Here is a 22,225-nt window from a genome sequence, read left to right on the forward strand (position 1 = left end):
TCGGTGAACGTCACCCGGCCGGCGACCGCGGCCGTTCCGGGGCCGTCCCGGGAAGCCTGCGACAGGCACGGGGTCCCAGCCGCGGCCGGACCGACTCGAAGCCCCGCGGCCCCGGCACGGGGGAGGCCCAAAGACTGGCGGCAGCCGCTTCGCTGAACGTCACCCGGCCGGCGACCGGGGCCGTCCCGGGGCCGTCCCGGGATGCCGGCTTCCGCCACGGGGTCCCGGCCGCGGCCGGACCGGCTCGAAGCCCCGCGGTCCCGGCAGCAGCCGGAGCCGCTCGCCGTTCGGGCTCCCGGCACCCTACGGAACCGCCGACTCGTTCGCCGGCGGCGGGGGGAGGCAGTGAAGGAGGTGCGGGCAGAAGCGGCAGCGGAGGCGGAGGGGGGGGGGGGCTCGAAGACAGCCGGCAGCCGCTTCGGAGAACGTCACCCGGCCGGCGACCGCGGCCGTTCCGGGGCCGTCCCGGGAAGCCTGCGACAGGCACGGGGTCCCGGCCTCGGCCGGACCCGCACTGGGTGCCGCCGCCTCGGGCTCTCGGGACGGTATGGATCCGCCGACTCGTTCGCCGGCGGCGGGGGGAGGCAGTGGAGGGGGTGCGGGGAGAAGCGGCAGCGGAGGCGGAGGGGGGGGGGGCTCGAAGACAGCCGGCAGCCGCTTCGGTGAACGTCACCCAGGAGGCGATCGGGGCCGTCCCGGGGCCGTCCCGGGATGCCGGCTTCCGCCACGGGGTCCCGGCCGCGGCCGGACCGGCTCGAATCCCCGCGGTCCCGGCAGCAGCCGGAGCCGCTCGCCGTTCGGGCTCCCGGCACCCTACGGATCCGGCGACTCGTTCGCGGGAGGCGGGGGGAGGCAGTGAAGGAGGTGCGGGCAGAAGCGGCCGCGGAGGCGGAGGGGGGGGGGGGGGGCTCGGAGACAGCCGTCAACCGCTTCGGTGAACGTCACCCGGGAGGCGACCGGCGACCGGCCCGGGAAGCCATCGTCCGGCCCGGGATCCCGGCCGCGGCCGGACCGGCTCGAAGCCCCGCGGCCCCGGCACGGGGGAGGCCCAAAGACTGGCGGCAGCCGCTTCGCTGAACGTCACCCGGCCGGCGACCGGGGCCGTCCCGGGGCCGTCCCGGGATGCCGGCTTCCGGCACGGGGGTCCCGGCCGCGGCCGGACCGGCTCGAAGCCCCGCGGTCCCGGCAGCAGCCGGAGCCGCTCGCCGTTCGGGCTCCCGGCACCCTACGGATCCGCCGACTCGTTCGCCGGCGGCGGGGGGAGGCAGTGGAGGGGGTGCGGGCAGAAGCGGCCGCGGAGGCGGGGGGGGGGGGGGGCTCGAAGACAGCCGGCAGCCGCTTCGGTGAACGTCACCCGGCCGGCGACCGGGGCCGTCCCGGGGCTGTCCGGGGATGCCGGCTTCCGGCACGGGGTCCCGGCCGCGGCCGGACCGGCACGAATCCCCGCGGTGCCGGCAGCAGCCGGAGCCGCTCGCCGTTCGGGCTCCCGGCACCCTACAGATCCGGCGACTCGTTCGCGGGCGGCGGGGGGAGGCAGTGGAGGGGGTGCGGGCAGAAGCGGCCGCGGAGGCGGAGGGGGGGGGGGGGCTCGAAGACAGCCGTCAGCCGCTTCGGTGAACGTCACCCGGGAGGCGACCGGGACCGGCCCGGGAAGCCATCGTCCGGCCCCGGATCCCGGCCGCGGCCGGACCGGCTCGAAGCCCCGCGGCCCCGGCACGGGGGAGGCCCAAAGACTGGCGGCAGCCGCTTCGCTGAACGTCACCCGGCCGGCGACCGGGGCCGTCCCGGGGCCGTCCCGGGATGCCGGCTTCCGGCACGGGGTCCCGGCCGCGGCCGGACCGGCTCGAATCCCCGCGGTCCCGGCAGCAGCCGGAGCCGCTCGCCGTTCGGGCTCCCGGCACCCTACGGATCCGCCGACTCGTTCGCCGGCGGCGGGGGGAGGCAGTGGAGGGGGTGCGGGCAGAAGCGGCCGCGGAGGCGGAGGGGGGGGGGGCTCGAAGACAGCCGGCAGCCGCTTCGGTGAACGTCACCCGGCCGGCGACCGGGGCCGTCCCGGGGCTGTCCGGGGATGCCGGCTTCCGGCACGGGGTCCCGGCCGCGGCCGGAGCGGCTCGAATCCCCGCGGTGCCGGCAGCAGCCGGAGCCGCTCGCCGTTCGGGCTCCCGGCACCCTACAGATCCGGCGACTCGTTCGCCGGCGGCGGGGGGAGGCAGTGGAGGGGGTGCGGGGAGAAGCGGCAGCGGAGGCGGAGGGGGGGGGGGGGCTCGAAGACAGGCGGCAGCCGCTTCGGTGAACGTCACCCGGGAGGCGACCGGGACCGGCCCGGGAAGCCATCGTCCGGCCCGGGATCCCGGCCGCGGCCGGACCGGCTCGAATCCCCGCGGCCCCGGCACGGGGGAGGCCCAAAGACTGGCGGCAGCCGCTTCGCTGAACGTCACCCGGCCGGCGACCGGGGCCGTCCCGGGGCCGTCCCGGGATGCCGGCTTCCGGCACGGGGTCCCGGCCGCGGCCGGACCGGCTCGAATCCCCGCGGTCCCGGCAGCAGCCGGAGCCGCTCGCCGTTCGGGCTCCCGGCACCCTACGGATCCGCCGACTCGTTCGCCGGCGGCGGGGGGAGGCAGTGGAGGGGGTGCGGGCAGAAGCGGCAGCGGAGGCGGAGGGGGGGGGGGCTCGAAGACAGCCGGCAGCCGCTTCGGTGAACGTCACCCGGCCGGCGACCGGGGCCGTCCCGGGGCTGTCCGGGGATGCCGGCTTCCGGCACGGGGTCCCGGCCGCGGCCGGAGCGGCTCGAATCCCCGCGGTGCCGGCAGCAGCCGGAGCCGCTCGCCGTTCGGGCTCCCGGCACCCTACAGATCCGGCGACTCGTTCGCCGGCGGCGGGGGGAGGCAGTGGAGGGGGTGCGGGGAGAAGCGGCAGCGGAGGCGGAGGGGGGGGGGGGGCTCGAAGACAGGCGGCAGCCGCTTCGGTGAACGTCACCCGGGAGGCGACCGGGACCGGCCCGGGAAGCCATCGTCCGGCCCCGGATCCCGGCCGCGGCCGGACCGGCTCGAAGCCCCGCGGCCCCGGCACGGGGGAGGCCCAAAGACTGGCGGCAGCCGCTTCGCTGAACGTCACCCGGCCGGCGACCGGGGCCGTCCCGGGGCCGTCCCGGGATGCCGGCTTCCGGCACGGGGTCCCGGCCGCGGCCGGACCGGCTCGAATCCCCGCGGTCCCGGCAGCAGCCGGAGCCGCTCGCCGTTCGGGCTCCCGGCACCCTACGGATCCGGCGACTCGTTCGCCGGCGGCGGGGGGAGGCAGTGGAGGCGGTGCGGGGAGAAGCGGCAGCGGAGGCGGAGGGGGGGCGGGGGGGACGATAGTGGCGGGGGGCGGGGGGGTGCTCGAAGGCAGCCGGCAGCCGGTTCGGTGAACATTCGCCGGGGCGGGGGGGCGACCTGTCCGTGCCCGGGGCAGCCCCGGGAAGCCGGCAGCCAGCACGGGGTCCCGGCAGCACCTGTTCCCTGCCCTGGGACTTGCCGTGCCCGGCGGCCGGTTGCCGGGTGGGGGGAGCGATGAGAGGCGGGGCGCAGCGGCCGGGGCAGCGCCGGGCCGCAGCGGGGGGCTGGGCGGGTGGGGTAGGCGTCGAGCGGCAAGCCCTCGGCTGCAGCGAATGTTCGGCGGTGCGGGGCGGGGGGGGGACGGGACGACACGTTGGGGGCGCCGAGTCCGAGCCACCCCCGGCCCCAGGGGCGGCCGGAGGGGGAGGCCGGTGCCTGGCCCTGGGAGCTGCTGGGCGCCGGATGGCCGAGGGTGCGTCAGAAGCCGCCCGAGCGGTCGAGCAGGTCCTCCAGAAAGGCCTAGGGTGGCTTCGAGGGCCCCGGGAGCAGTCGAGGGAGGCCTCCAGGCAGGTCTGGAGTGGATGGGAGGCCTTCCAAAGCAGACAAGGGAGGCTGCCAGCGGGGCCTAGGCTGGCACTGCAGCCTGTAAATGGTTGGGGGGGGGGCCTCTGGTGCGGCCTGGAGTCTCTGGGTGGCGTCCAGAGAGGTGCAAAAGATCCTCTGGTGCGGCCTGTGGTGGCGGAGAAGCCTGCAGAGCGTGCGGGGGAGGCTTCTGGTGCGGCCTGGGGTGGGTCGGAAGCCTGCAGAGCGTGCGGGAGAGGCTTCTGGTGCGGCCTGGGGTGGCTGAGAAGCCTGCAGAGCGTGCGGGGGAGGCTTCTGCTGCGGCCTGGGGTGGCTGAGAAGCCTGCAGAGCGTGCGGGGGAGGCTTCTGCTGCGGCCTGGGGTGGCTGAGAAGCCTGCAGAGCGTGCGGGGGAGGCTTCTGGTGCGGCCTGGGGTGGCTGAGAAGCCTGCAGAGCGTGCGGGGGAGGCTTCTGGTGCGGCCTGGGGTGGGACGGAAGCCTGCAGAGCGTGCGGGAGAGGCTTCTGCTGCGGCCTGGGGTGGGTGGGAAGCCTGCAGAGCGTGCGGGAGAGGCTTCTGTTGGGGCCTGGGGTGGCTGAGAAGCCTGCAGAGCGTGCGGGAGAGGCTTCTGCTGCGGCCTGGGGTGGCTGAGAAGCCTGCAGAGCGTGCGGGAGAGGCTTCTGCTGCGGCCTGGGGTGGCTGAGAAGCCTGCAGAGCGTGCGGGAGAGGCTTCTGCTGCGGCCTGGGGTGGCTGAGAAGCCTGCAGAGCGTGCGGGAGAGGCTTCTGCTGCGGCCTGGGGTGGCTGAGAAGCCTGCAGAGCGTGCGGGAGAGGCTTCTGCTGCGGCCTGGGGTGGCTGAGAAGCCTGCAGAGCGTGCGGGAGAGGCTTCTGCTGCGGCCTGGGGTGGCTGAGAAGCCTGCAGAGCGTGCGGGAGAGGCTTCTGCTGCGGCCTGGGGTGGCTGAGAAGCCTGCAGGGCGTGCGGGAGAGGCTTCTGCTGCGGCCTGGGGTGGGTGGGAAGCCTGCAGAGCGTGCGGGGGAGGCTTCTGGTGCGGCCTGGGGTGGCTGAGAAGCCTGCAGAGCGTGCGGGGGAGGCTTCTGGTGCGGCCTGGGGTGGCTGAGAAGCCTGAAGAGCGTGCGGGAGAGGCTTCTGGTGCGGCCTGGGGTGGCTGAGAAGCCTGCAGAGCGTGCGGGGGAGGCTTCTGGTGCGGCCTGGGGTGGCTGAGAAGCCTGAAGAGCGTGCGGGAGAGGCTTCTGGTGCGGCCTGGGGTGGCTGAGAAGCCTGCAGAGCGTGCGGGAGAGGCTTCTGGTGCGGCCTGGGGTGGCTGAGAAGCCTGCAGAGCGTGCGGGAGAGGCTTCTGGTGCGGCCTGGGGTGGCTGAGAAGCCTGCAGAGCGTGCGGGGGAGGCTTCTGGTGCGGCCTGGGGTGGCTGAGAAGCCTGCAGAGCGTGCGGGAGAGGCTTCTGGTGCGGCCTGGGGTGGCTGAGAAGCCTGCAGAGCGTGCGGGAGAGGCTTCTGCTGCGGCCTGGGGTGGCTGAGAAGCCTGCAGAGCGTGCGGGAGAGGCTTCTGCTGCGGCCTGGGGTGGGTCGGAAGCCTGCAGAGCTTGCGGGGGAGGCTTCTGGTGCGGCCTGGGGTGGCTGAGAAGCCTGCAGAGCGTGCGGGAGAGGCTTCTGGTGCGGCCTGGGGTGGCTGAGAAGCCTGCAGAGCGTGCGGGAGAGGCTTCTGCTGCGGCCTGGGGTGGGTCGGAAGCCTGCAGAGCTTGCGGGGGAGGCTTCTGGTGCGGCCTGGGGTGGGTCGGAAGCCTGCAGAGCATGCGGGGGAGGCTTCTGCTGCGGCCTGGGGTCTCTGGGTGGCCTCTAGAGAGGTGCAAAAGACCCTCTGGGTTGGGCTGGGGTGGCTCTTGGACCCCTGCCACACAGTGGAGAGAGGCCTCCGGCCCGCCACCTGTGTCCCTGTGTGCCTGAGTGCCTGTGTCCCTGTGTCCCTGTGTCCCTGAGTGCCTGAGTGCCTGTGTCCCTGTGTCCCTGTGTCCCTGAGTGCCTGAGTGCCTGTGTCCCTGTGTCCCTGTGTCCCTGAGTGCCTGAGTGCCTGTGTCCCTGTGTCCCTGTGTCCCTGTGTCCCTGTGTGCCTGAGTGCCTGTGTCCCTGTGTCCCTGTCTGTGTACCTGTGTGCGAGAGTGTCCGGCACGCCACCCAGCGGCGGCGGGCAAGCAGGTAGGCGGGTGGGCGGGCCGGCGAGGGCCAGTGTGAGTTTGGGGGGTGGGAGGGCTTTAGGCTCACTGTTTTCAGAGGGGGAGATCATTGACTTCCATCAGGTGTTTCTCTGATCTGGAGACCCTTGGATGCTGAATCATCCTGGGAGTTGTTGCCACTTGCACAGAGCCTGAAGGTTTTGACCTCCAAAGTTTTCTATCAGCTCCCTGTTGGCTGTGATCCAAGCACAGATGCACTGAGCTGGCAGGAGGTGACCAACCCCCAAGCCATAGGGAGAGCAGTGCAAGGCTGGGAGAGCAAGGGTGCAGCACACCAAGGACACCTCTCAGTGCTCTGTTTCTCTCTGTCCTGATCCATCCCTGCCTTACCCTGGGCTACTTCATGGCCTAGGCCTTTTCTTTGTTTGTTTGTTTTTAACCTAAAATGAGAATGCATGTTGTGTCATAAGGAATTTTGACTTTCCCATTAGCTATTTAAAACTAAGGCAAACTGGTGAGGTGACACAGAAATCCATAGGAACATTTTCTCTAGTCACACAACAATTAAACAATCATAACAGCCAGTCCTAATTCACACGGTGCTGTGGTGCATTCTTCTGAGTGATGCTTTTGATCCCAGATTACCATAGCAGTTATTGTGATCGATGTTTGACTGCATGGGAAATGCTGTGTGCTCATGGCCTTGATTCCTCTGCCGTTGTTTGTTGTGATGATTGCAGTTGGCATGGGGTAGACATTTCTTGCTGCTATCACTAAACCCCCTTAGCTATAAAATATACATCCTCTCTTTTGATTTGTTGATTTTTTCTTGATAGATTTTTTACTTTTATTAAATTTTGGTTTTTATTATTTTTATTTTTTTAAATTTTATTTTTAATTTTAATTTTTAAGTGTTTTATTTTAAAATATTTTTCTTAATTTTTTTTTAATCCAATTTTCAAAATTTATTATTTTTTGATCTTATATTATTTTTTAAAAACTATTTTAATTATTTTTGTATTGTTTGCTTTATTTAATCTATTTTTAAATTTTCTATAATTTTTATTTCAATTTAAAAAATTAATCATTTTTTAAATATCTTAATTTTTTATTTAATCTATTTTTTAATATTTTAATTTTATTTTGTTTTGGTTTTATTTTTTTACCTTTTAAAAAAAATTATTTTTCACATTTTTTTATTTATATTTTTATTTTATTTTTTAATACATTTTTAATTAATTTTTATTTTTTAATTTTAATTATTTTTATTTTATTTTTATAATCTAATTTTTAATATAATTAAAGTTTTTAATATGCCTTTTAAATATTTTTTCTTTTGTTGTTATCTGTATTTTTTGGTCTATAATTTTTAATATTTTTTTAGATAATTTTATTTTTCTTTGAAATCTTTTTTTATTTATTGATTTTGTTATAGCTTTTAGTTTTTCTTGAATTTTATTTAACATACTTTAATCTTTTATTAATTAATTGTTAATGTTATTTTATAATCTAATTTTTTAATTACTTTTTTATTTAATTTTAAATTTTATTTTATTTTATTTTTTCCTTTTTTATTTTATTTTATTTTTTCCTTTTTTATTTTCTTTTTAACCTTTTTTTGTATTTAATATTTTGTCCTTATTTTTAATTTTAAATTTTTTGTAAATTTTTACTTTGCTAATAATCTTTATGTTTTTTGTTAATAGTTATTTTTTGTTAGTAATCCTTATGGGGTTTATTTGTTTGGGTTTTTAAAAATTATTATTATGTTAAATTGTTTTTTATATTAAATATTTTTTCTTTCTTTTTTATAATTTGCTTTTTTATTATTATTATTGTTGTTGTTATTTTGTACTTTTCCTTTGTAGTAGTACTTTGTGCTATTAGCCAAACACCAAACTCAGGCGTGAGAGGCAATGCACCAAAATGGACTCTCCAGACTGTCTATTAGCTGAGGAAGGAGGTGGATGTGGAAAGTTTAATACATCTGATTGGTGCCTAAAGACTGAGGACAATGGGGAGGCAGCAATAAGTATAGCCTCCAACAGCAGGGAAATAGCTCATGGACCAGTCCAAACCTGGAAAGGACTGGAATGGGACACATTATCTTGGTTTCCTGGCGGGCCATGGGTCAAACGAGTGTCATTCTTCTCTCTTTGTGCAACAGCAGCTCTAATCTTTCTACCATGCTGATACCCTGGTTTGTATGGCTTATCCATCCTGCAGTCAGGCAGGTGCAGGTTGTAGCCATATCAAGTGAGCCAGAAAAGGCTATAAAAAAGAGCAGTATGATGTATCTGCAAATAAGACCAACATCAGAAATGAGCCAAGAGGAAAGGATTTATTTAATGGTGAATGAATTTTGTAAAGGCAATTATTAAAGCAAGAAGAGGAGGGATTGATGGGATCAAAAGGAGGCAGTGTCCTTACAAAGGAAGAATTGGCTAAGAGGGAGTTGGAAGAGAAAGGGAGGAACCAGACAGTTCACCTTCTCTATGTGTATGTAAATCACAAAGGGGCCCCTTGAACCTTGCTGTAAATCAGTAGGGGTCTGTTCAGAGACAGCAGACATTGAACACAGCCTGAACTGCTGAACTTTTAGGCCAGAGCACAGGCTTAACAGACTACTGAATATTAACTTCTGCACCCAGAAAAATGAAGAACCTAATTTAAATGAGCATAGGATGTATGAAGCAGGGAGGGTTCATGTGAAGGGGGACATGGAGCAGGGGGTTTGGGAAAGACTAAATCTTGAGTACCTGAGCCAGTGGGGAAAGGGAGAGGGAAATTTGTGCCCAGAAATGTAGGATGGAAGGGGAGCTGTGCCTTCAGCAATGAGAGAGACCCCACAGGGAATTGTCCTGTGGACTATCCCTTTATTCAAAGGAAGTTTTACAAGACTCCTCTGTTTCTGTTATGAACTTCTAGATCAGAAGAATTTTTCCTTGCATGTTGCACAGCCAGGGAGCACAGCTCCTCCTGTCTGCAGCCTCTGGGTCACAGCAGACAGGACAACACTGAACCAGAAATGGTCTGAGGAAAGATATTTGTGTGGGAACAACATTCTCACAAGGGTAACAGCACCAGCAGCAGCCAAAAAGAGAGAAACCAGACTGTGAGTGACATCAGAACTGCTCTGCAGGAGAAGACAAAGAGTTTATTGCTTCTGAAAGCATCTGGTGGTCATTTTCCTCAGGGCATCCTTGAGCTCCTGGTTCCTCAGGCTGTAGATGAGAGGGTTCACTGCTGGAGGCACCACTGAGTAGAGAACTGCAAGCATCAGATCCAGGGATGGGGAGGAGATAGAGGAGGACTTCAGGTGGGCAAGAATTACAGTGCTGACAAACAGGGAGACCACAGCCAGGTGAGGGAGGCAGGTGGCAAAGGCTTTGTGGCGTCCCTGCTGAGAGGGGATCCTCAGCACTGCCCTGAAGATCTGCACATAGGATACCACAATGAACACAAAACAGACAAAGAATAAACAGGCACTGAGCACAATAAGCCACAGTTCCCTGAGGTAGGATGTGGAGCAGGAGAGCTTGAGGATCTGGGGGATTTCACAGAAGAACTGGTGCAGAGCATTGCCCTGGCAGAGGGGCAGGGAAAATGTATTGGCTGTGTGCAGCAGAGCATAGAGAAAGCCACAGGCCCCCACAGCTGCTACCATGTGCACACAAACTCTGCTGTCCAGGAGGGTCTCATAGTGCAGGGGTCTGCAGATGGCAACATAGCGATCATAGGACATGATGGTGAGGAGAAAATACTCTGTAGCAATTAGGAATACATAAAAGAGGACCTGGAGAACACATCCTGTGTAGGAGATGTCCCTGGTGTCCCATAGGGCATTGTCCATGGATTTTGGCACAGTGGTGGAGATGGCACCCAGGTCAAGGAAGGAGAGGTTGAGGAGGAAGAAGTACATGGGGGTGTGGAGGTGGTGGTCCCAGGCTATGGTGGTGATGATGAGGCCATTGCCCAGCAGGGCAGCCAGGTAGATGGCCAGGAAGAGGCAGAAGTGCAGGAGCTGCAGCTGCCTTGTGCCTGAGAATGGCAGGAGGAGGAAGTGGGTGATGGAGCTGCTGTTGGCCATCTGCTGCCTGTGGGAATGTCTAAGAAAGAAAAGAAAACAAAACTTTATGACAGACTCCTCTGAGAAGCAGCACTCCAGGGGTCACAGTGATCCCCCAGCTGAAATGGATTTGCTGTCTGGTTTGCTCTTGCTGAGGCTTCTGTGAGGAGCAGGACCTCAGGCCATGTGCTGCCAAGGGCTCATCTGGGCTCTGCTACAGTGGAGCTACAATCTGTTCATCATTTCTTGCCCACTGCCCTGCACTTTCCCCTGTGCTGCCTTGGAGGTGTTATGCCCAAATTAGCCTTTAGAACCCCCCCAGCTCTCTGTGCTCTGAGGAGTGCAGGGGAGCACTGATTCAAAGGGCAGTTCTGAGAACTCTTCTCTGTCCCAGCCCAGAGGTGCAGCTGTGAGAGACAGAGCAGGACACAGCCTCTCCTGAAGAGAATCAAAGGACTCTGGGAGCTTAGTCCTGACCCCCAAGGGAAGGCTCAGCACTGCCCAGTGCCCTATGGCAGATCTGGGCCTTCCTGGGGGCAGTTCCAATCCCAGCAGGATGGGCAGAGCAGTCAGGGATCCTGGAGATGAGATGTTCTAAAGAGTCATTGCCCAGCAGGCAGCAAGCCTGAGACATCTGCAGAGAAGTACGGAGATGGCAGCTTGAACACAGCCTCCCCTAGGTCTTCTTTGCAGATTCCCCTCATCCTCAGCCCATGTCTCTCCTGCCTGGAGCTGTCCCTCTCAGGAAAGGCTCAAGATCACCCCAGACTCACCCTGTCAGCACCTGAAGTGACTTCTCCTCCAGTGAGCTCTCAGCAGCCTCCCAGTCCTGGCTGTCTTGAAGCTCTCTCTGCTTTCCTCATCTCCCTGAGATGCCCTGGCAGTGCCCTCAGCCCTGCTGTGCTGTGCATAGGAGCTGCTCCTGGACAGATGTCCATGCAGCCCAGGAGCCTGGCCCAGCTCAGCAGCAGATGATCAGCACAGGGCATTTAAAGGAGCCCTCTGGTGGCTTTGGTGCCAGGTAAACCTCAGGGAAGGAGAGGAAGCTGATGAAACCTCTGCAGAAGTCATTCAAACTCTGAAGTTTCTTGTAGTGTTAATTGGTTCCACTTGGGGACACTACAGGGAAAATGCCCTCAGGGTCTGGTGAGAGCAGAGAAGTGAGGCAGTGCTGACAGGTCAGGACAAGCAGCTCAAGGTGGCTCTGCTGCTGAGGAAACCTGGAGGGGTTTCATTGATCCAAAGGGCCAAGCCCTGACCCCCAGCCCCTGGCAAGGCAGATCCTGTCCCTCACGTGTGGCTCAGGCCTCTGCTGGGGGCAGTGGGGAGTGAGGATGAGCAGTGACCAGGGTAGGACCTTGTCAGGTTTTGCTGTGGTTTGCTTGCAAAGAGACAACTCCTGCTGAAATGTATTGAACTGTACCTTTAAAAATAGTTTTTATCAGATGCTTTGTGCAATAAAATCCTCTCCAATTAGCTGCAGAAGTCTTGACAATAATTAGAGGTTCAGCAGTATTTAATGAGCCCCATGGAGGATTTGGGGCTGATTACATCATCCTCAGGTACTGCCAGGAGACTCTGCCAAGATACTGCCAAGAAGCTTCTCAACATGTCCAAGTCAGAAGCAAACTCCAAAGTACCTTGAAGCACTGATTGGCCTCACTGAGGCTTGTTACTGACAAAGGCTCCCCAGGGACTCGTTAGAGCAGCTTGTTAGAGGCCAGGATTGCAGGGAGACAAAGGCAAAGTACAGGGCAGAAAAACTTGCCTTTGGTCTAAGAAGCAGAAAGGCCAAGCCCTGACCACTGCCCTTGGACTAGAAGAACCTCAAAGCCAAGTTTCTCCTCACAGGCTTTGGTGGCAGAGGTAACTGCCAGATCCAAGGGCACAAAGCCCTTGGTCCTGTTGGGCCTCTCAGCCTTGCCAGAGCCCTTGGCCATCCCTACTGCAGCCTGTCCTACACTGTCCCATGCCTGCAGCTCTTTCCCTTCAGGCTGCTGACACCAATCTTGCCTCCCCACCCAGCTCTTCCCCTGCCATTTCCATCCCTTCCCTGAGCTGTCTCAGCTCTCCCTGCCATTTTCTTACACCTCTGGATGGCCTCATGCATAGCAGCTCTGCCCTTTCAGGTACATGTCTTTGCCCTCCTCTCCAGTCTGAACCTTCCAAGCTGCACTTTGTGGAGGTTTTGGTCTCTTCCTGCTCCCCAGAAGAGCTCCATCCTCTCTTAAACCACCCTTCAGCCTTGTGCACACTGCTATGGCAGTGCCCTGAGCCTTCATTCAGCAGGCTGAAGCAGCCCAGGTCCCTCAGCCTCTCCACAGTGATGTCAACCCTCATCCTGGCAGATTCTATTCTAATATTTATATAATTCATATTTCATATACATAGATTAATAACCTCTTTGTCACACCTTGCTGCTAGGAAATGTTATGGAGCAGGTCATGCTGCACTTGCAATATAACCAGGTGACCAGGCCCAGTCAGCAGGGGTTTATGAAAGGCAGGTCCTGCCTGACTAAACTGATCTCCTTCTACAGTAAGGTGACCTGGCTAGGGGGTGAGGCAAGGGCCATGGACATTGTCTGCCTGGACTTTAGTGAAGCCTTTGACACTGTCTGCCTGTCACAAAGGAGAGAGAGCAGGCAGGACAGTTATGAAACAGCAAACCTCTGCTTACTACAATGCAATCTGCTCCCCTGCCAAGAGAATCAAATGACCAATTGGATTGTCAGCTGGGGAAGTTCTGTTATTCAGCTGCTTAGACTACCAAATTATTTGGAGCATTTCCATGTTGGGAAAGATGAACCAAAACTTGCCCCAGCTCACTTAGAAAAGGGAAAATCTCCCAGGGATACCCAGAAATTACACTCCCCAAAGAGCAGAGAGAGGGAGGTGGAATTCTTTAGGTTCCATGCTAGCAGGGAGCAGTGTCTTGCCAGGCAGAGGGACAAATCCTGAGTGAGGCAAGCCCCCAGGAACCATCCCCTGGCAGTGAGAAGTTGCTACCAGTCCCAGCGCCCTTTGCAAAGCCCCAGGACAATCTGCAGAGCCTGGGAAGAAGCTTCCAGAGTTGCCTGCTGTTGTGCTGCAGCCAGAGCAGCCAGAAACCCAAACTTTGCTGGCTAGCATGCAGCAGCAGCACCCTCCCACCCCTGCTTGGGTGCAACTCAGTGAGTGCTTTACTGCCTCCTTTGTTTGATGGTTCTTGTGGATGTGGTGAAGGCACATTATGCCCAGAATTATGCCCCAGATACTGAAACTTGTCCCAGCATGTGTGGACACATTCCCCTCCTTTCCTGAGGGGAACAAAGGCCAAGGTGTTAGCCAGGCAGCACAAACAACTGCACACACCCATGGCATGGGATGCTGGTGCTGATACCAAGCATGGCATAATGCTGGCTTCAGGCTTCCTATAGGCTAAAGCTGGTTGTTTATGAGAGTGCCCATTGGCCAAATCCGCCCTCAAGGAACTTGCAAGTATTGCCCCAACTTGTAAATAAGTTGCCCTCTTTCTCTTTGTCCCCTCTCTCCTTGCCTGAGCTGCGAAGCTTGTTGCCTGCATGCCACAGCCTTTGCTATTAAGCTCATCAGTGTTAGTCTTCACAACTCCCATTAAAGACTGAATGCTTTTATCACCTCCCAGTACAGGCTGGATCCTAGGATGCCCTCCCAGTACAGCCTGGGCCACTCCCATCCTCTCTACTCAGTCCCCTGCTCCAATGCAGTGGAGCTGAGCCAAGCCCTCACCTCACCCCTTACACCTCAGCCCCTCCCAAGCCCACCCCTAACCTTGACTCTGCCCCCATTGCTCATCCTGGCTCCAGCTTTTACCCTTGGCATTGACCCTTGGGTGTTAACCCCAGGCCTCAACCCAGCCACAACCTAAACTCTGCCTCTCAGAACTAGCCCTCAGCTGAGCCCTTCCCAGAACACTCAGCAGGACATCTGAGGGAAGGAAACTTCTTAACTTTCTCACTAATGGTTAGAAACTCTCCCACTGTTTCAGAGCTTAGCTTTCTGACATCAAGAAAGTAAACCTGGAGCTTGGGAGAGCAAATGGATATAGAGCAGCAGATGGCAGCTCTAGACAGAGAGAGAAATAAGGCTGAGTCTGGAAAGCAGGCTGGGTTCTCACACCCCTGGGCCTCACTAACAAGAGAAGGACAGTTCTGTGGGATTGGCAGAGGACCAATAGGAACAACCACAAGACAGAAGACATGGGGACTGCAATGCTGTTAAAAGGAGAGGAGATGGCAGCAAAGACCAAGACATGGAAGGACTTTCTCTATCAAATAAGATTTTATCCTTCTAATGCCTGTGTGTTACTGAGTCCTAGATGAGGACCATGGTTAACCTTTTCAGCACAGGTACATTTTGGAGGCATCATTCCATGTCCATGCAGGTTAGTGAAGGATACTGCTGTATGGCTATGGGAGGCACTGAGTTTGATTTCCTCACTTCACATTCAAGACCCTCCCAGGACACCTCCCTGAAGTGGGCACTTGGCTTCATCCCTGGCCCTGGGGAAGAAATAGCCCCAGAAGTGGCATTTGGGGAAAGAAAGGTCAAAGGAAAAGCAGCAAGAGACAATACTTTATTAGGGTTGGGGTTTCCATTCTAATTAGGCATTATCCTTGGGATGAGGCTTTTCTTTTACCTCTAGGAATGCCAAAGTGTTGAGGACAAACAACCAAATCCCAGCCCAGCTGCAGTGGTGGCAGCAGCTGTGCTGACTCAGCACTGTCATTACTCTCCTCAGCACTGGCTGGTGCTGAGAAGGGCAGGAGCACCTTTGCTCCTGAGGAAAGAAGGTGTAAAAGAGGAGATTTCCGTTCAATCTGCTGGAAAAGGCCCCCCGGGGGGCCACGTTTGGCCTGGCATTGCCGGGGTCGGTGTATTGCTGTGTCCCCTGGGGCACGCTGGTCAGCGGCATGGGGGTGAATTTGCCAGGTGAGGGCGGAGCTGCAGCTGAAGCCCTTGCTGCAGCCTGTGCAGGTAATGGGCTGGCACCGGTGTGGGTGCAGCAGTGCCGGCTTCGCGTGGCCATCTGGGCTCAAGCAGCTCAGAGGTGCAGCTGCTTCTGGCTGTGGACGCAGCAGTGCCAGATGAGGTTGGAGCTGAGGGTGAAGCTCTTGGCATAGCCCCCACAGAGAGAGGGCTGGGCACTGGGCTGGGGACAGTGGGGCTTTACCAGCTCCAAGATGGGTGGCAAGCTTTACCCACCCTCAGGGCACTGATGTGGCTGCTTGGGTGGCACAGAAGGGCTGATATGAGTTTTTCCTCTTCCTCCTCTTCATCTTCCTCCTCCTTCTCTTTATTCTTCTCCTATTCCATATCATCCTCCTCTTCTTCCACATCATCCCCTTTGTCCACCTCATAATTATTGCCCTCCTCCTCCTCCTAATCCTCATCCCTGCTGTCCTCATCCATGTCTTCATCAACCACTTCTACTGTTCCTCAAAGCTGAGTTTTGACTCCTCCAAATTATTCTTCAGGTGATTCTTCTCCAAGATCTTGTCCAGGTCCTTCTGGGAGGCCATGCTGCTGAGAGGAATGGTCACCCTGTGCTCTTGGGCAATTCCTTGGGGACTAAGTGACTGAGAAGTAAGGACATTGTGTGTGACTTCCTGCAATGGAGGGATCAGAGCCCTAACTCCTATGACAAGTCCCCTGGTGTAGTGCTGATGGGGCTGGCACCCCCAGGACAAAGCCATCCCAACTATCCCCCTCTGGCCATGCAACTGATACCTGACCACATGGGGCTCAGGGAGATGAACTTCTAAATTCCCATCACAACCAATGACCCTCAGTGCTCCACAAGTGTTGAAGTGGGGTTTGGGAGGAGGGTCTGGAGGGGGTTGGGAGGTGCTCAGGGGTCAAGTGGAGCCTGGGATTTTGCTGCTGTCCCAAAGTTGGGCTCTTTATCTTCTGGCCTGTTGCAAGGAGCAGATCTGCAAACTTTGCTCCTCCCCAGCACAAAGGAGCAGGGCTAACGGAGAGAAAAGAAGGATATGACCCCAGGCAGAGAGAAGCAAGGGTTCAGAGGAGAGGACTGACCTGCAAGGAATGGCTCAGTCCTGACCAGGGCTCTCCCAGCCTTGCACTTCCCTCCCTATGGCTTAGGGTTTGTCACCTCCTGCCAGCTCAATGCATCTGTGCTTGCATCACAGCCAACAGGGAGGTGATAGAAAACTCTGGAGGTCAAAAACTTCAGGGTCTGTGCAAGTGACAAAAGATCCCAGGATGATTCAGCATCCAAAGTTCTCCAGATCAGAGAAACACCTGATGGAAGTCAATGATCTCCACCTCTAAAAACAGTGACCCTAAAGCCAGAGCCTTGGAGCTCTCCTGGATCACAGCAGCTGTGTCCAGCATCTCCCCCACACAGACATCTCTCAGGCACAACCTGCACCAAGGGCCAGCACCAAGTCAGGCTTCTCCAGGCTTAGTTCTCATCCTCTGAGAATGTAGAAGCTTTGTGAGTGTTTGCCCTGAGCTGCAGCAGAAGGAAACTGAACTTCAGGGCAGCCTCTCTGCCAGCAACCTCTCCACCTCTCTGTGTCTTTGGTCAGACACGTTTGCTGCCACCAGAGTGGAAGTCTCTACTTCCACTGGATCCTGCCATCTCTGTCCTGTGTTTGAGTCTTTTGTGATTCTCTCCAGCCATAGAAATAGATTTGAATTCAGGATCCCTTGCAGTCAGTCAGGGTCAGCCTTGTCCTTATCCACTCTGTCATTCAGAGGCTCTTTGATTAGAACACATTCTGCTGAATCACCTTGGGAACTGCATATTGCTTCATGAAGAAGGGCTGCTAGGATCCAACCTTTTCATCTGCTCCTCACTCTCAAGAACTCTTGACTGGCTGAGAAATCACAGCCATGGCAGAACTTGTTGGCTTTGCCTCATCCTTGTGGACAGGCAAGCTGCTGAGAGATAGCTTGTGCTGAGCAGATGGTTCTAGAGGGCTTGGAATGCTGAGGCAACTTTCTCAGCCTTGGCTTTGCTTAGCTTCAAAAGAGCAACAATTCTTCTGTGGCTGTGTGCAGGCAGTTCTCTAAGGAGAGCAGGGGGCAGCTGGTGCCATGGAGCTGTGAGCTCCAGCTGCAGAGAGCAGTGGAGAAGTCTGATGCAAGGAGCAGGGATGTAAGGCCCAGGTGAGCAGGGACAGCAATGGGGAGGTTGGGGAGGGTGAGTAGAAAAGTTGTCCACTCAGTGTCAGCCCTCAAAAGACAGCTTCTCCTCCCAGTCCAGACCCCCTGAGTAGACAGCCTGCATCATTCTGGCTTGGTGGATGCTGCTGTCACCTCTGCCCTCATCTGAGAAAGAGTCAAACAGTTTGCCATCAAAATCTGAGCTTTGTGAGGTGCACTTTGAACTCTTGAAGTAAACAATGAAGACACAAAGAGCTCCTCAGGGTACTTGGGAATCATTCCATGAACCTCAGGTACTGAGAGAAGAGTGAAGAAACTGTGCAAGAAGCAAGAAGCAAAACACAAAGTACCTTGAAGCACTGATTGGCCCCACTGAGGCTTGTTACTGCCAAAGCCTCCCCAGGGACTCGTTAGAGCAGCTCAGGAGAGGCTGTGATTGCAGCAGACAAAGGCAAAGTGCAGGAGAGTAAATTCTGGCTCTGGTTTCTGCAGCACAAAGGCCAAGGCCTGAGCACAGCCCCTGGGCAGGCAGATCCTGTCCCACATGTGTGGGTCAAGGCTCTTCAGGTGCAGTGGGGGTGGGGGGTGGGTTTCATAGCAGCATAGCATGGCCTAGGTTGGAAGGGACCTCAGAGCTCCTCTGCTCCAACCTCTCTGCCATAGGCAGGGATGCCTCTCCAATAGACTCAGCTGCTCAAGGCCTCATCCAGCCTGGCCTTCAACACCCTCAGGAGAGGTCATCCTACCTGGGCAGCCTATTCCAGAGTCCCACAACCCCCATACAGAAGAACTTCTTCCTAAGACCCAGTCTAAACCTCCTTTTCCTCACCTTCAAACCTTTCCCTCCTGTCCTGTCACCAGACACCCTCATGAAAAGTTCCTCTCCAGCCTTCCTTTAGGATCCCTGTAGGGTTTGTGATGCTGAGTGGAGGACAAGGGCCTGACAGTCCCCAGCCTTCCTGGGGCTGTGGAAAGAGGCAGTGAGGCCCTCCCAGTGCCTTAGGACAACATCTCCTCACAGTCCTTGGGGGCAGAGAATTGCCAGAGTCAAGAGGGCACAGCCTTGGCTTCTCTTCATCCCTCCCACCACTACCATTGCCCTTTGCCAGCTCTACCACAGCTTTGTCCTGCACTGTCTCACAGCTGCTTCTCCTGCCCTGCAGGCTGCAGACACTCATCTCACTTCCCCACCTTGGCCTTTCCATGCCTTCACTGACACCTGCCCACACTCACACTCTGCTCCTTGGGACACAAAGAGAAGGGCTGATCCCAGACTCCTTCTGGTGATCTTCTCAGGACACAGCACTACCCTTTGAGAGGTTTCTTGCTCCTCATGGCCAGTCTCCACCTGCCAGGCTGCACCATCTCACAGTGCTCCTCTCTCCTGCTGTCTCCTCCCTCACCAGGAGCTCCCAAGGCTGCTGGCCTTGCAGTTTCTTGCAGAGACAGCACCAAGCCCTGTGCCTGCTGCTGTCCCATCAGGTACTCAGGCAGCAGAGACACAGCAACCAAAGCATCAGCCCCTTCCTGCAGTCAGCCCAGGCCCTTTGGCAGAGGGCATCTCCCAGATCACTGTGCCCATCTGCCAGCCATGGACCCAGGGCTGCATTATCAGCTCCTGCAGACACAACTGACCTCACAGTTCCTTTCCCAGCTCTGTTCCTGCTGTTGGCCAATCCTCTCACGAGGCAGAAGTGGCCTCACCTCCCCCTTCCCAGTCCTTGGCTTCCTACTGAATGGTGAGTTCCTGAGACACAACTGAGCACATGATTGCACACTCAGCCCTCAGCCTCCTTGTGGCCAGAGCCTGAGCAGATCAAAGTTTCACCAGATCCATCTGGGAGATTTCCTACCAAGGCTTTGAGTGGAGAAGCCTTCCACAGAGGACCTGCTGTATCTGTCCTGGTACACTTGTGGAAGAGATCCTTGCACATCATCTTGTCCAATGATCCTGCTCAGTTCTGCATCTGGGAAGGAAGAATAAACTGCAGCTGTATAGGCTGGAAGGTGATCTGCTGGCGAGGAGACCTGAGAGTCTTTTTGGATAACAAGTTCTGTATGGGACAGCAATGTGCCCTGGTGCACAAGCAGGCCAATGGGATCCTGGGATGCATTCAGAGAAAGTTGTCCAGCAGATAGAGGGAGATTCTCCTCCCCCTTTACTCTGCTGTGGTGAGGCCACACCTGGAATATTGCATCCAGAAGTTTCCTGTAGTGTTAATAGTGATGGACACTATTGGGAAAGTGTCTCCAGGCTGTGGTTAGAGCAGAGAAGTGGAGGCAGTGCTGATAGGTCAGGACAAGCAGAGGAAGATGTCTCTGATGCTGACTAAACCTGGAGGTGTTTCCATTAATGTAAAGGGTCAAACCCTGACCCACAGACACTGGTAAGGGAGCTCCTGTCCCTCACTCACACCTCAGAGCTCTTCTTGGCACATTAAGATACAGACAGAACCAATGCCAAGGGCAGGACTATGGCACAATCCCTTTCAGCCTCCTAAGGAAGGACAAGGAAACAATCAAGGAGGCAATGAAGCCCCAGGGCTGGAAGGAGGGGCTGTCTCTTCAGGGGCATCAGTGGCACAGACCACAGCCAGAACCAAAGGCATGAAGAGCTTGGCTCTGCCAGGAGCCTTTCAGCTCTTCCTCAGCCCTCTGTCTTCTGCCCCTCAAGCTTTCCTCTGCTGCTGCATCAGCTGAGCCTCTTTCCCTGCAGGCTGTAGTCACCCAGCCAGCTGCCCCACCTTGCTGGCACCTTCCTTTGCTGCTCTCTCTCCATCCTCCCTGGGTGTTCCTTGAAACTTCAAGCCTTGGAGTGCTCCAGGTGCCTGCTGGGGAATGTCTTGCCCCACAGCACTGCCCTGGCGATGACATTTCTTTCTCTTCATATCCAGTCTGGACCTGCCCAGGTGTACCTCATGGCTTTGTTTCTTGCTCTTGCAGTTGGTCACTATGAAGTAGTCTCAAAGCACTCCTCACAAACTCTCAGGCTGCCTCTCTACTGTCCTCAGTCTCCACACCACTGAACCCATGGCCTTCAGCTCTATCATGTGCTCCCATCTTGGGAGACCTCTGGGCACTCTCCAAGGTGTTTGCAGATGGAAATGCAGTGGTCACAGGCTAAGAAAGAGAAGTTTTAGCAAGTGCTGTAGTGTCTGGTCAAAGAGCAGTGGCTTTGAACTGAAACAGGGGAGACTGAGATTGGATATAAGGAAGAAATATTTTACAGTGAAGGTAGAGGGCACTGGAACAGGTTGCCCAGAGAAGGAGAGGTCCCATCCCTGGAATTGTCCAAGGTCAGGATGTTTATTCAACCTGAACTAGTGCAAGATATCCCTGCCATTGCTGGATGGCTGAACTAGAGCTCTTTTACATCCTTTCCAAACCATTCCATGATTCATTGATCCTAATATCCCAAACTGGTTCTCCATGGGACTGCAGAGAGTTACATGCACCGTGGGGCTGTTTTCTTCTGACCTGGTCCCCAACACCTTCACAAAAAAGAAATAATTACTATGTCTTGGCCATGAGTTGCCAAGGTTTTGCAGTGTTGTTGTTGTTATTATTATTATTATTATTTAATAGTAGTAATAATAATGTATCAATTCAAAGACATTTTCAACTACTGTGAATATTCCCCCAAGTATATCAGTAGAAGAGGCTCCCGTGATGGCCTGGCCAATGGAGGATGGGAACAATCTGCCTGAACAGCCTGAGATCAGTGATGGGAAGGTAGAAAGTGTCTTTGGGGCTTGCAAGACTTACCATGGGCTGTCTAGGAAAAGATGCAAGGAAGGGATAAAGTGGGGTCAGGGTGGTTTATGGGGGAACAAGAATGGGAAAAGAGAGAGAAATGGGAATCAAGCAGCTGGTCCTGCATAAAGAGGTCACTTCCCTGGCTGTGCCTGTAACTGATCACTGCAGCTTGTCCTGTTTCCTTCCTGGGGAGAAGCAGCAGCCCACCTATCAGGGCAGGCTGGGACCTGACTGGCTGAGTAGGGACCCTGAAGACATGGACCTGGGCACTGCCAGGGGTACAAGAGGAGCCACCAGTGAATGCTCACCATGAACAAGGCCAGGTACATCTGGGGCTGCATTAGGAGCAGTGTGGGTAACCTACACCAGGGGAGTGGTCATCTCCCTCCATTGAGCCTTAGCATCCTGATCCACTTCTGCAGAGCAGGAGGTTCTTTTACAGACCCTGCAAATGAAACCAAGAAGGAACCAAGTAGTTGGTTAAGAAAAGCACCTGGCTTGTGCTTCACCTGCATGGGCAGAAGGAATGTTAGAAATACAGAAAAGGAGAGAAAGTAAGAAATAACAAAAGCAAAGAGAAAGTCACCACCATGGCTGCCAGCAACACCTCCCAGGCTCTGAAGGTCTCAAAAGCTGGGGAAGCTCCTAATTCCTCTGTTACCCTTGCAGCTTTATTGCCTTTCCAGTCTCAGAGGTGGTCACAGTTCCTCAGCCAGCTGCCATGCCCACAGCACATTCAACTCCTGTCAGCACTGTTCCAGAGTTATGATGGGCATGCATGCTCTTCTGGCTCTGAACTGCTGCCTCACTCATCCTCGGGGGTGCTGTCCAGCAGCAGAGCCACAAAACTCTCAATGCATTCCATCATCTCTGGGTGCAGTCACACAGTGAGCCCCAGCTTGCATTGCAGCACTCTCCAAGGTGGAACCTGTGGCCTTGTCTGGTTATCAGCTGCTGCAGTGTGGTGGTTTGAGCCTTAACTGGGATTTAAGTACTCAGATGGGGGCAAGGCTGAGAATCCCTCCCCCACTCCCCCTTCTTCTTTCCTGTTTGAGAGAAAAAGGGAAGGGGAAAGAATAGGGAGAGGGAAGGGAAGGGAAGGGAAGGGAAGGGAAGGGAAGGGAAGGGAAGGGAAGGGAAGGGAAGGGAAGGGAAGGGAAGGGAAGGGAAGGGAAGGGAAGGG

At 56.0% G+C, this 22,225-nt stretch overlaps 1 protein-coding gene across 1 annotated transcript; it reads right to left on the bottom strand.

Moving 5' to 3' along the window:
- Positions 1–9,220: 9,220 nt before the first annotated feature.
- Positions 9,221–10,153, bottom strand: LOC137460115 (olfactory receptor 14J1-like). The gene has a single exon (XM_068170684.1). The coding sequence runs from the start codon at positions 10,151–10,153 to the stop codon at positions 9,221–9,223; it is 933 nt and encodes a 310-aa protein (XP_068026785.1).
- Between the last annotated feature and the right edge of the window lie 12,072 nt (positions 10,154–22,225).

The sequence above is a fragment of the Melanerpes formicivorus genome, unplaced genomic scaffold (genome assembly GCF_026170545.1).
Source record: "Melanerpes formicivorus ecotype bairdi unplaced genomic scaffold, bMelFor1.0.p_v2 SCAF_520, whole genome shotgun sequence".
Taxonomy (NCBI): domain Eukaryota; kingdom Metazoa; phylum Chordata; class Aves; order Piciformes; family Picidae; genus Melanerpes; species Melanerpes formicivorus.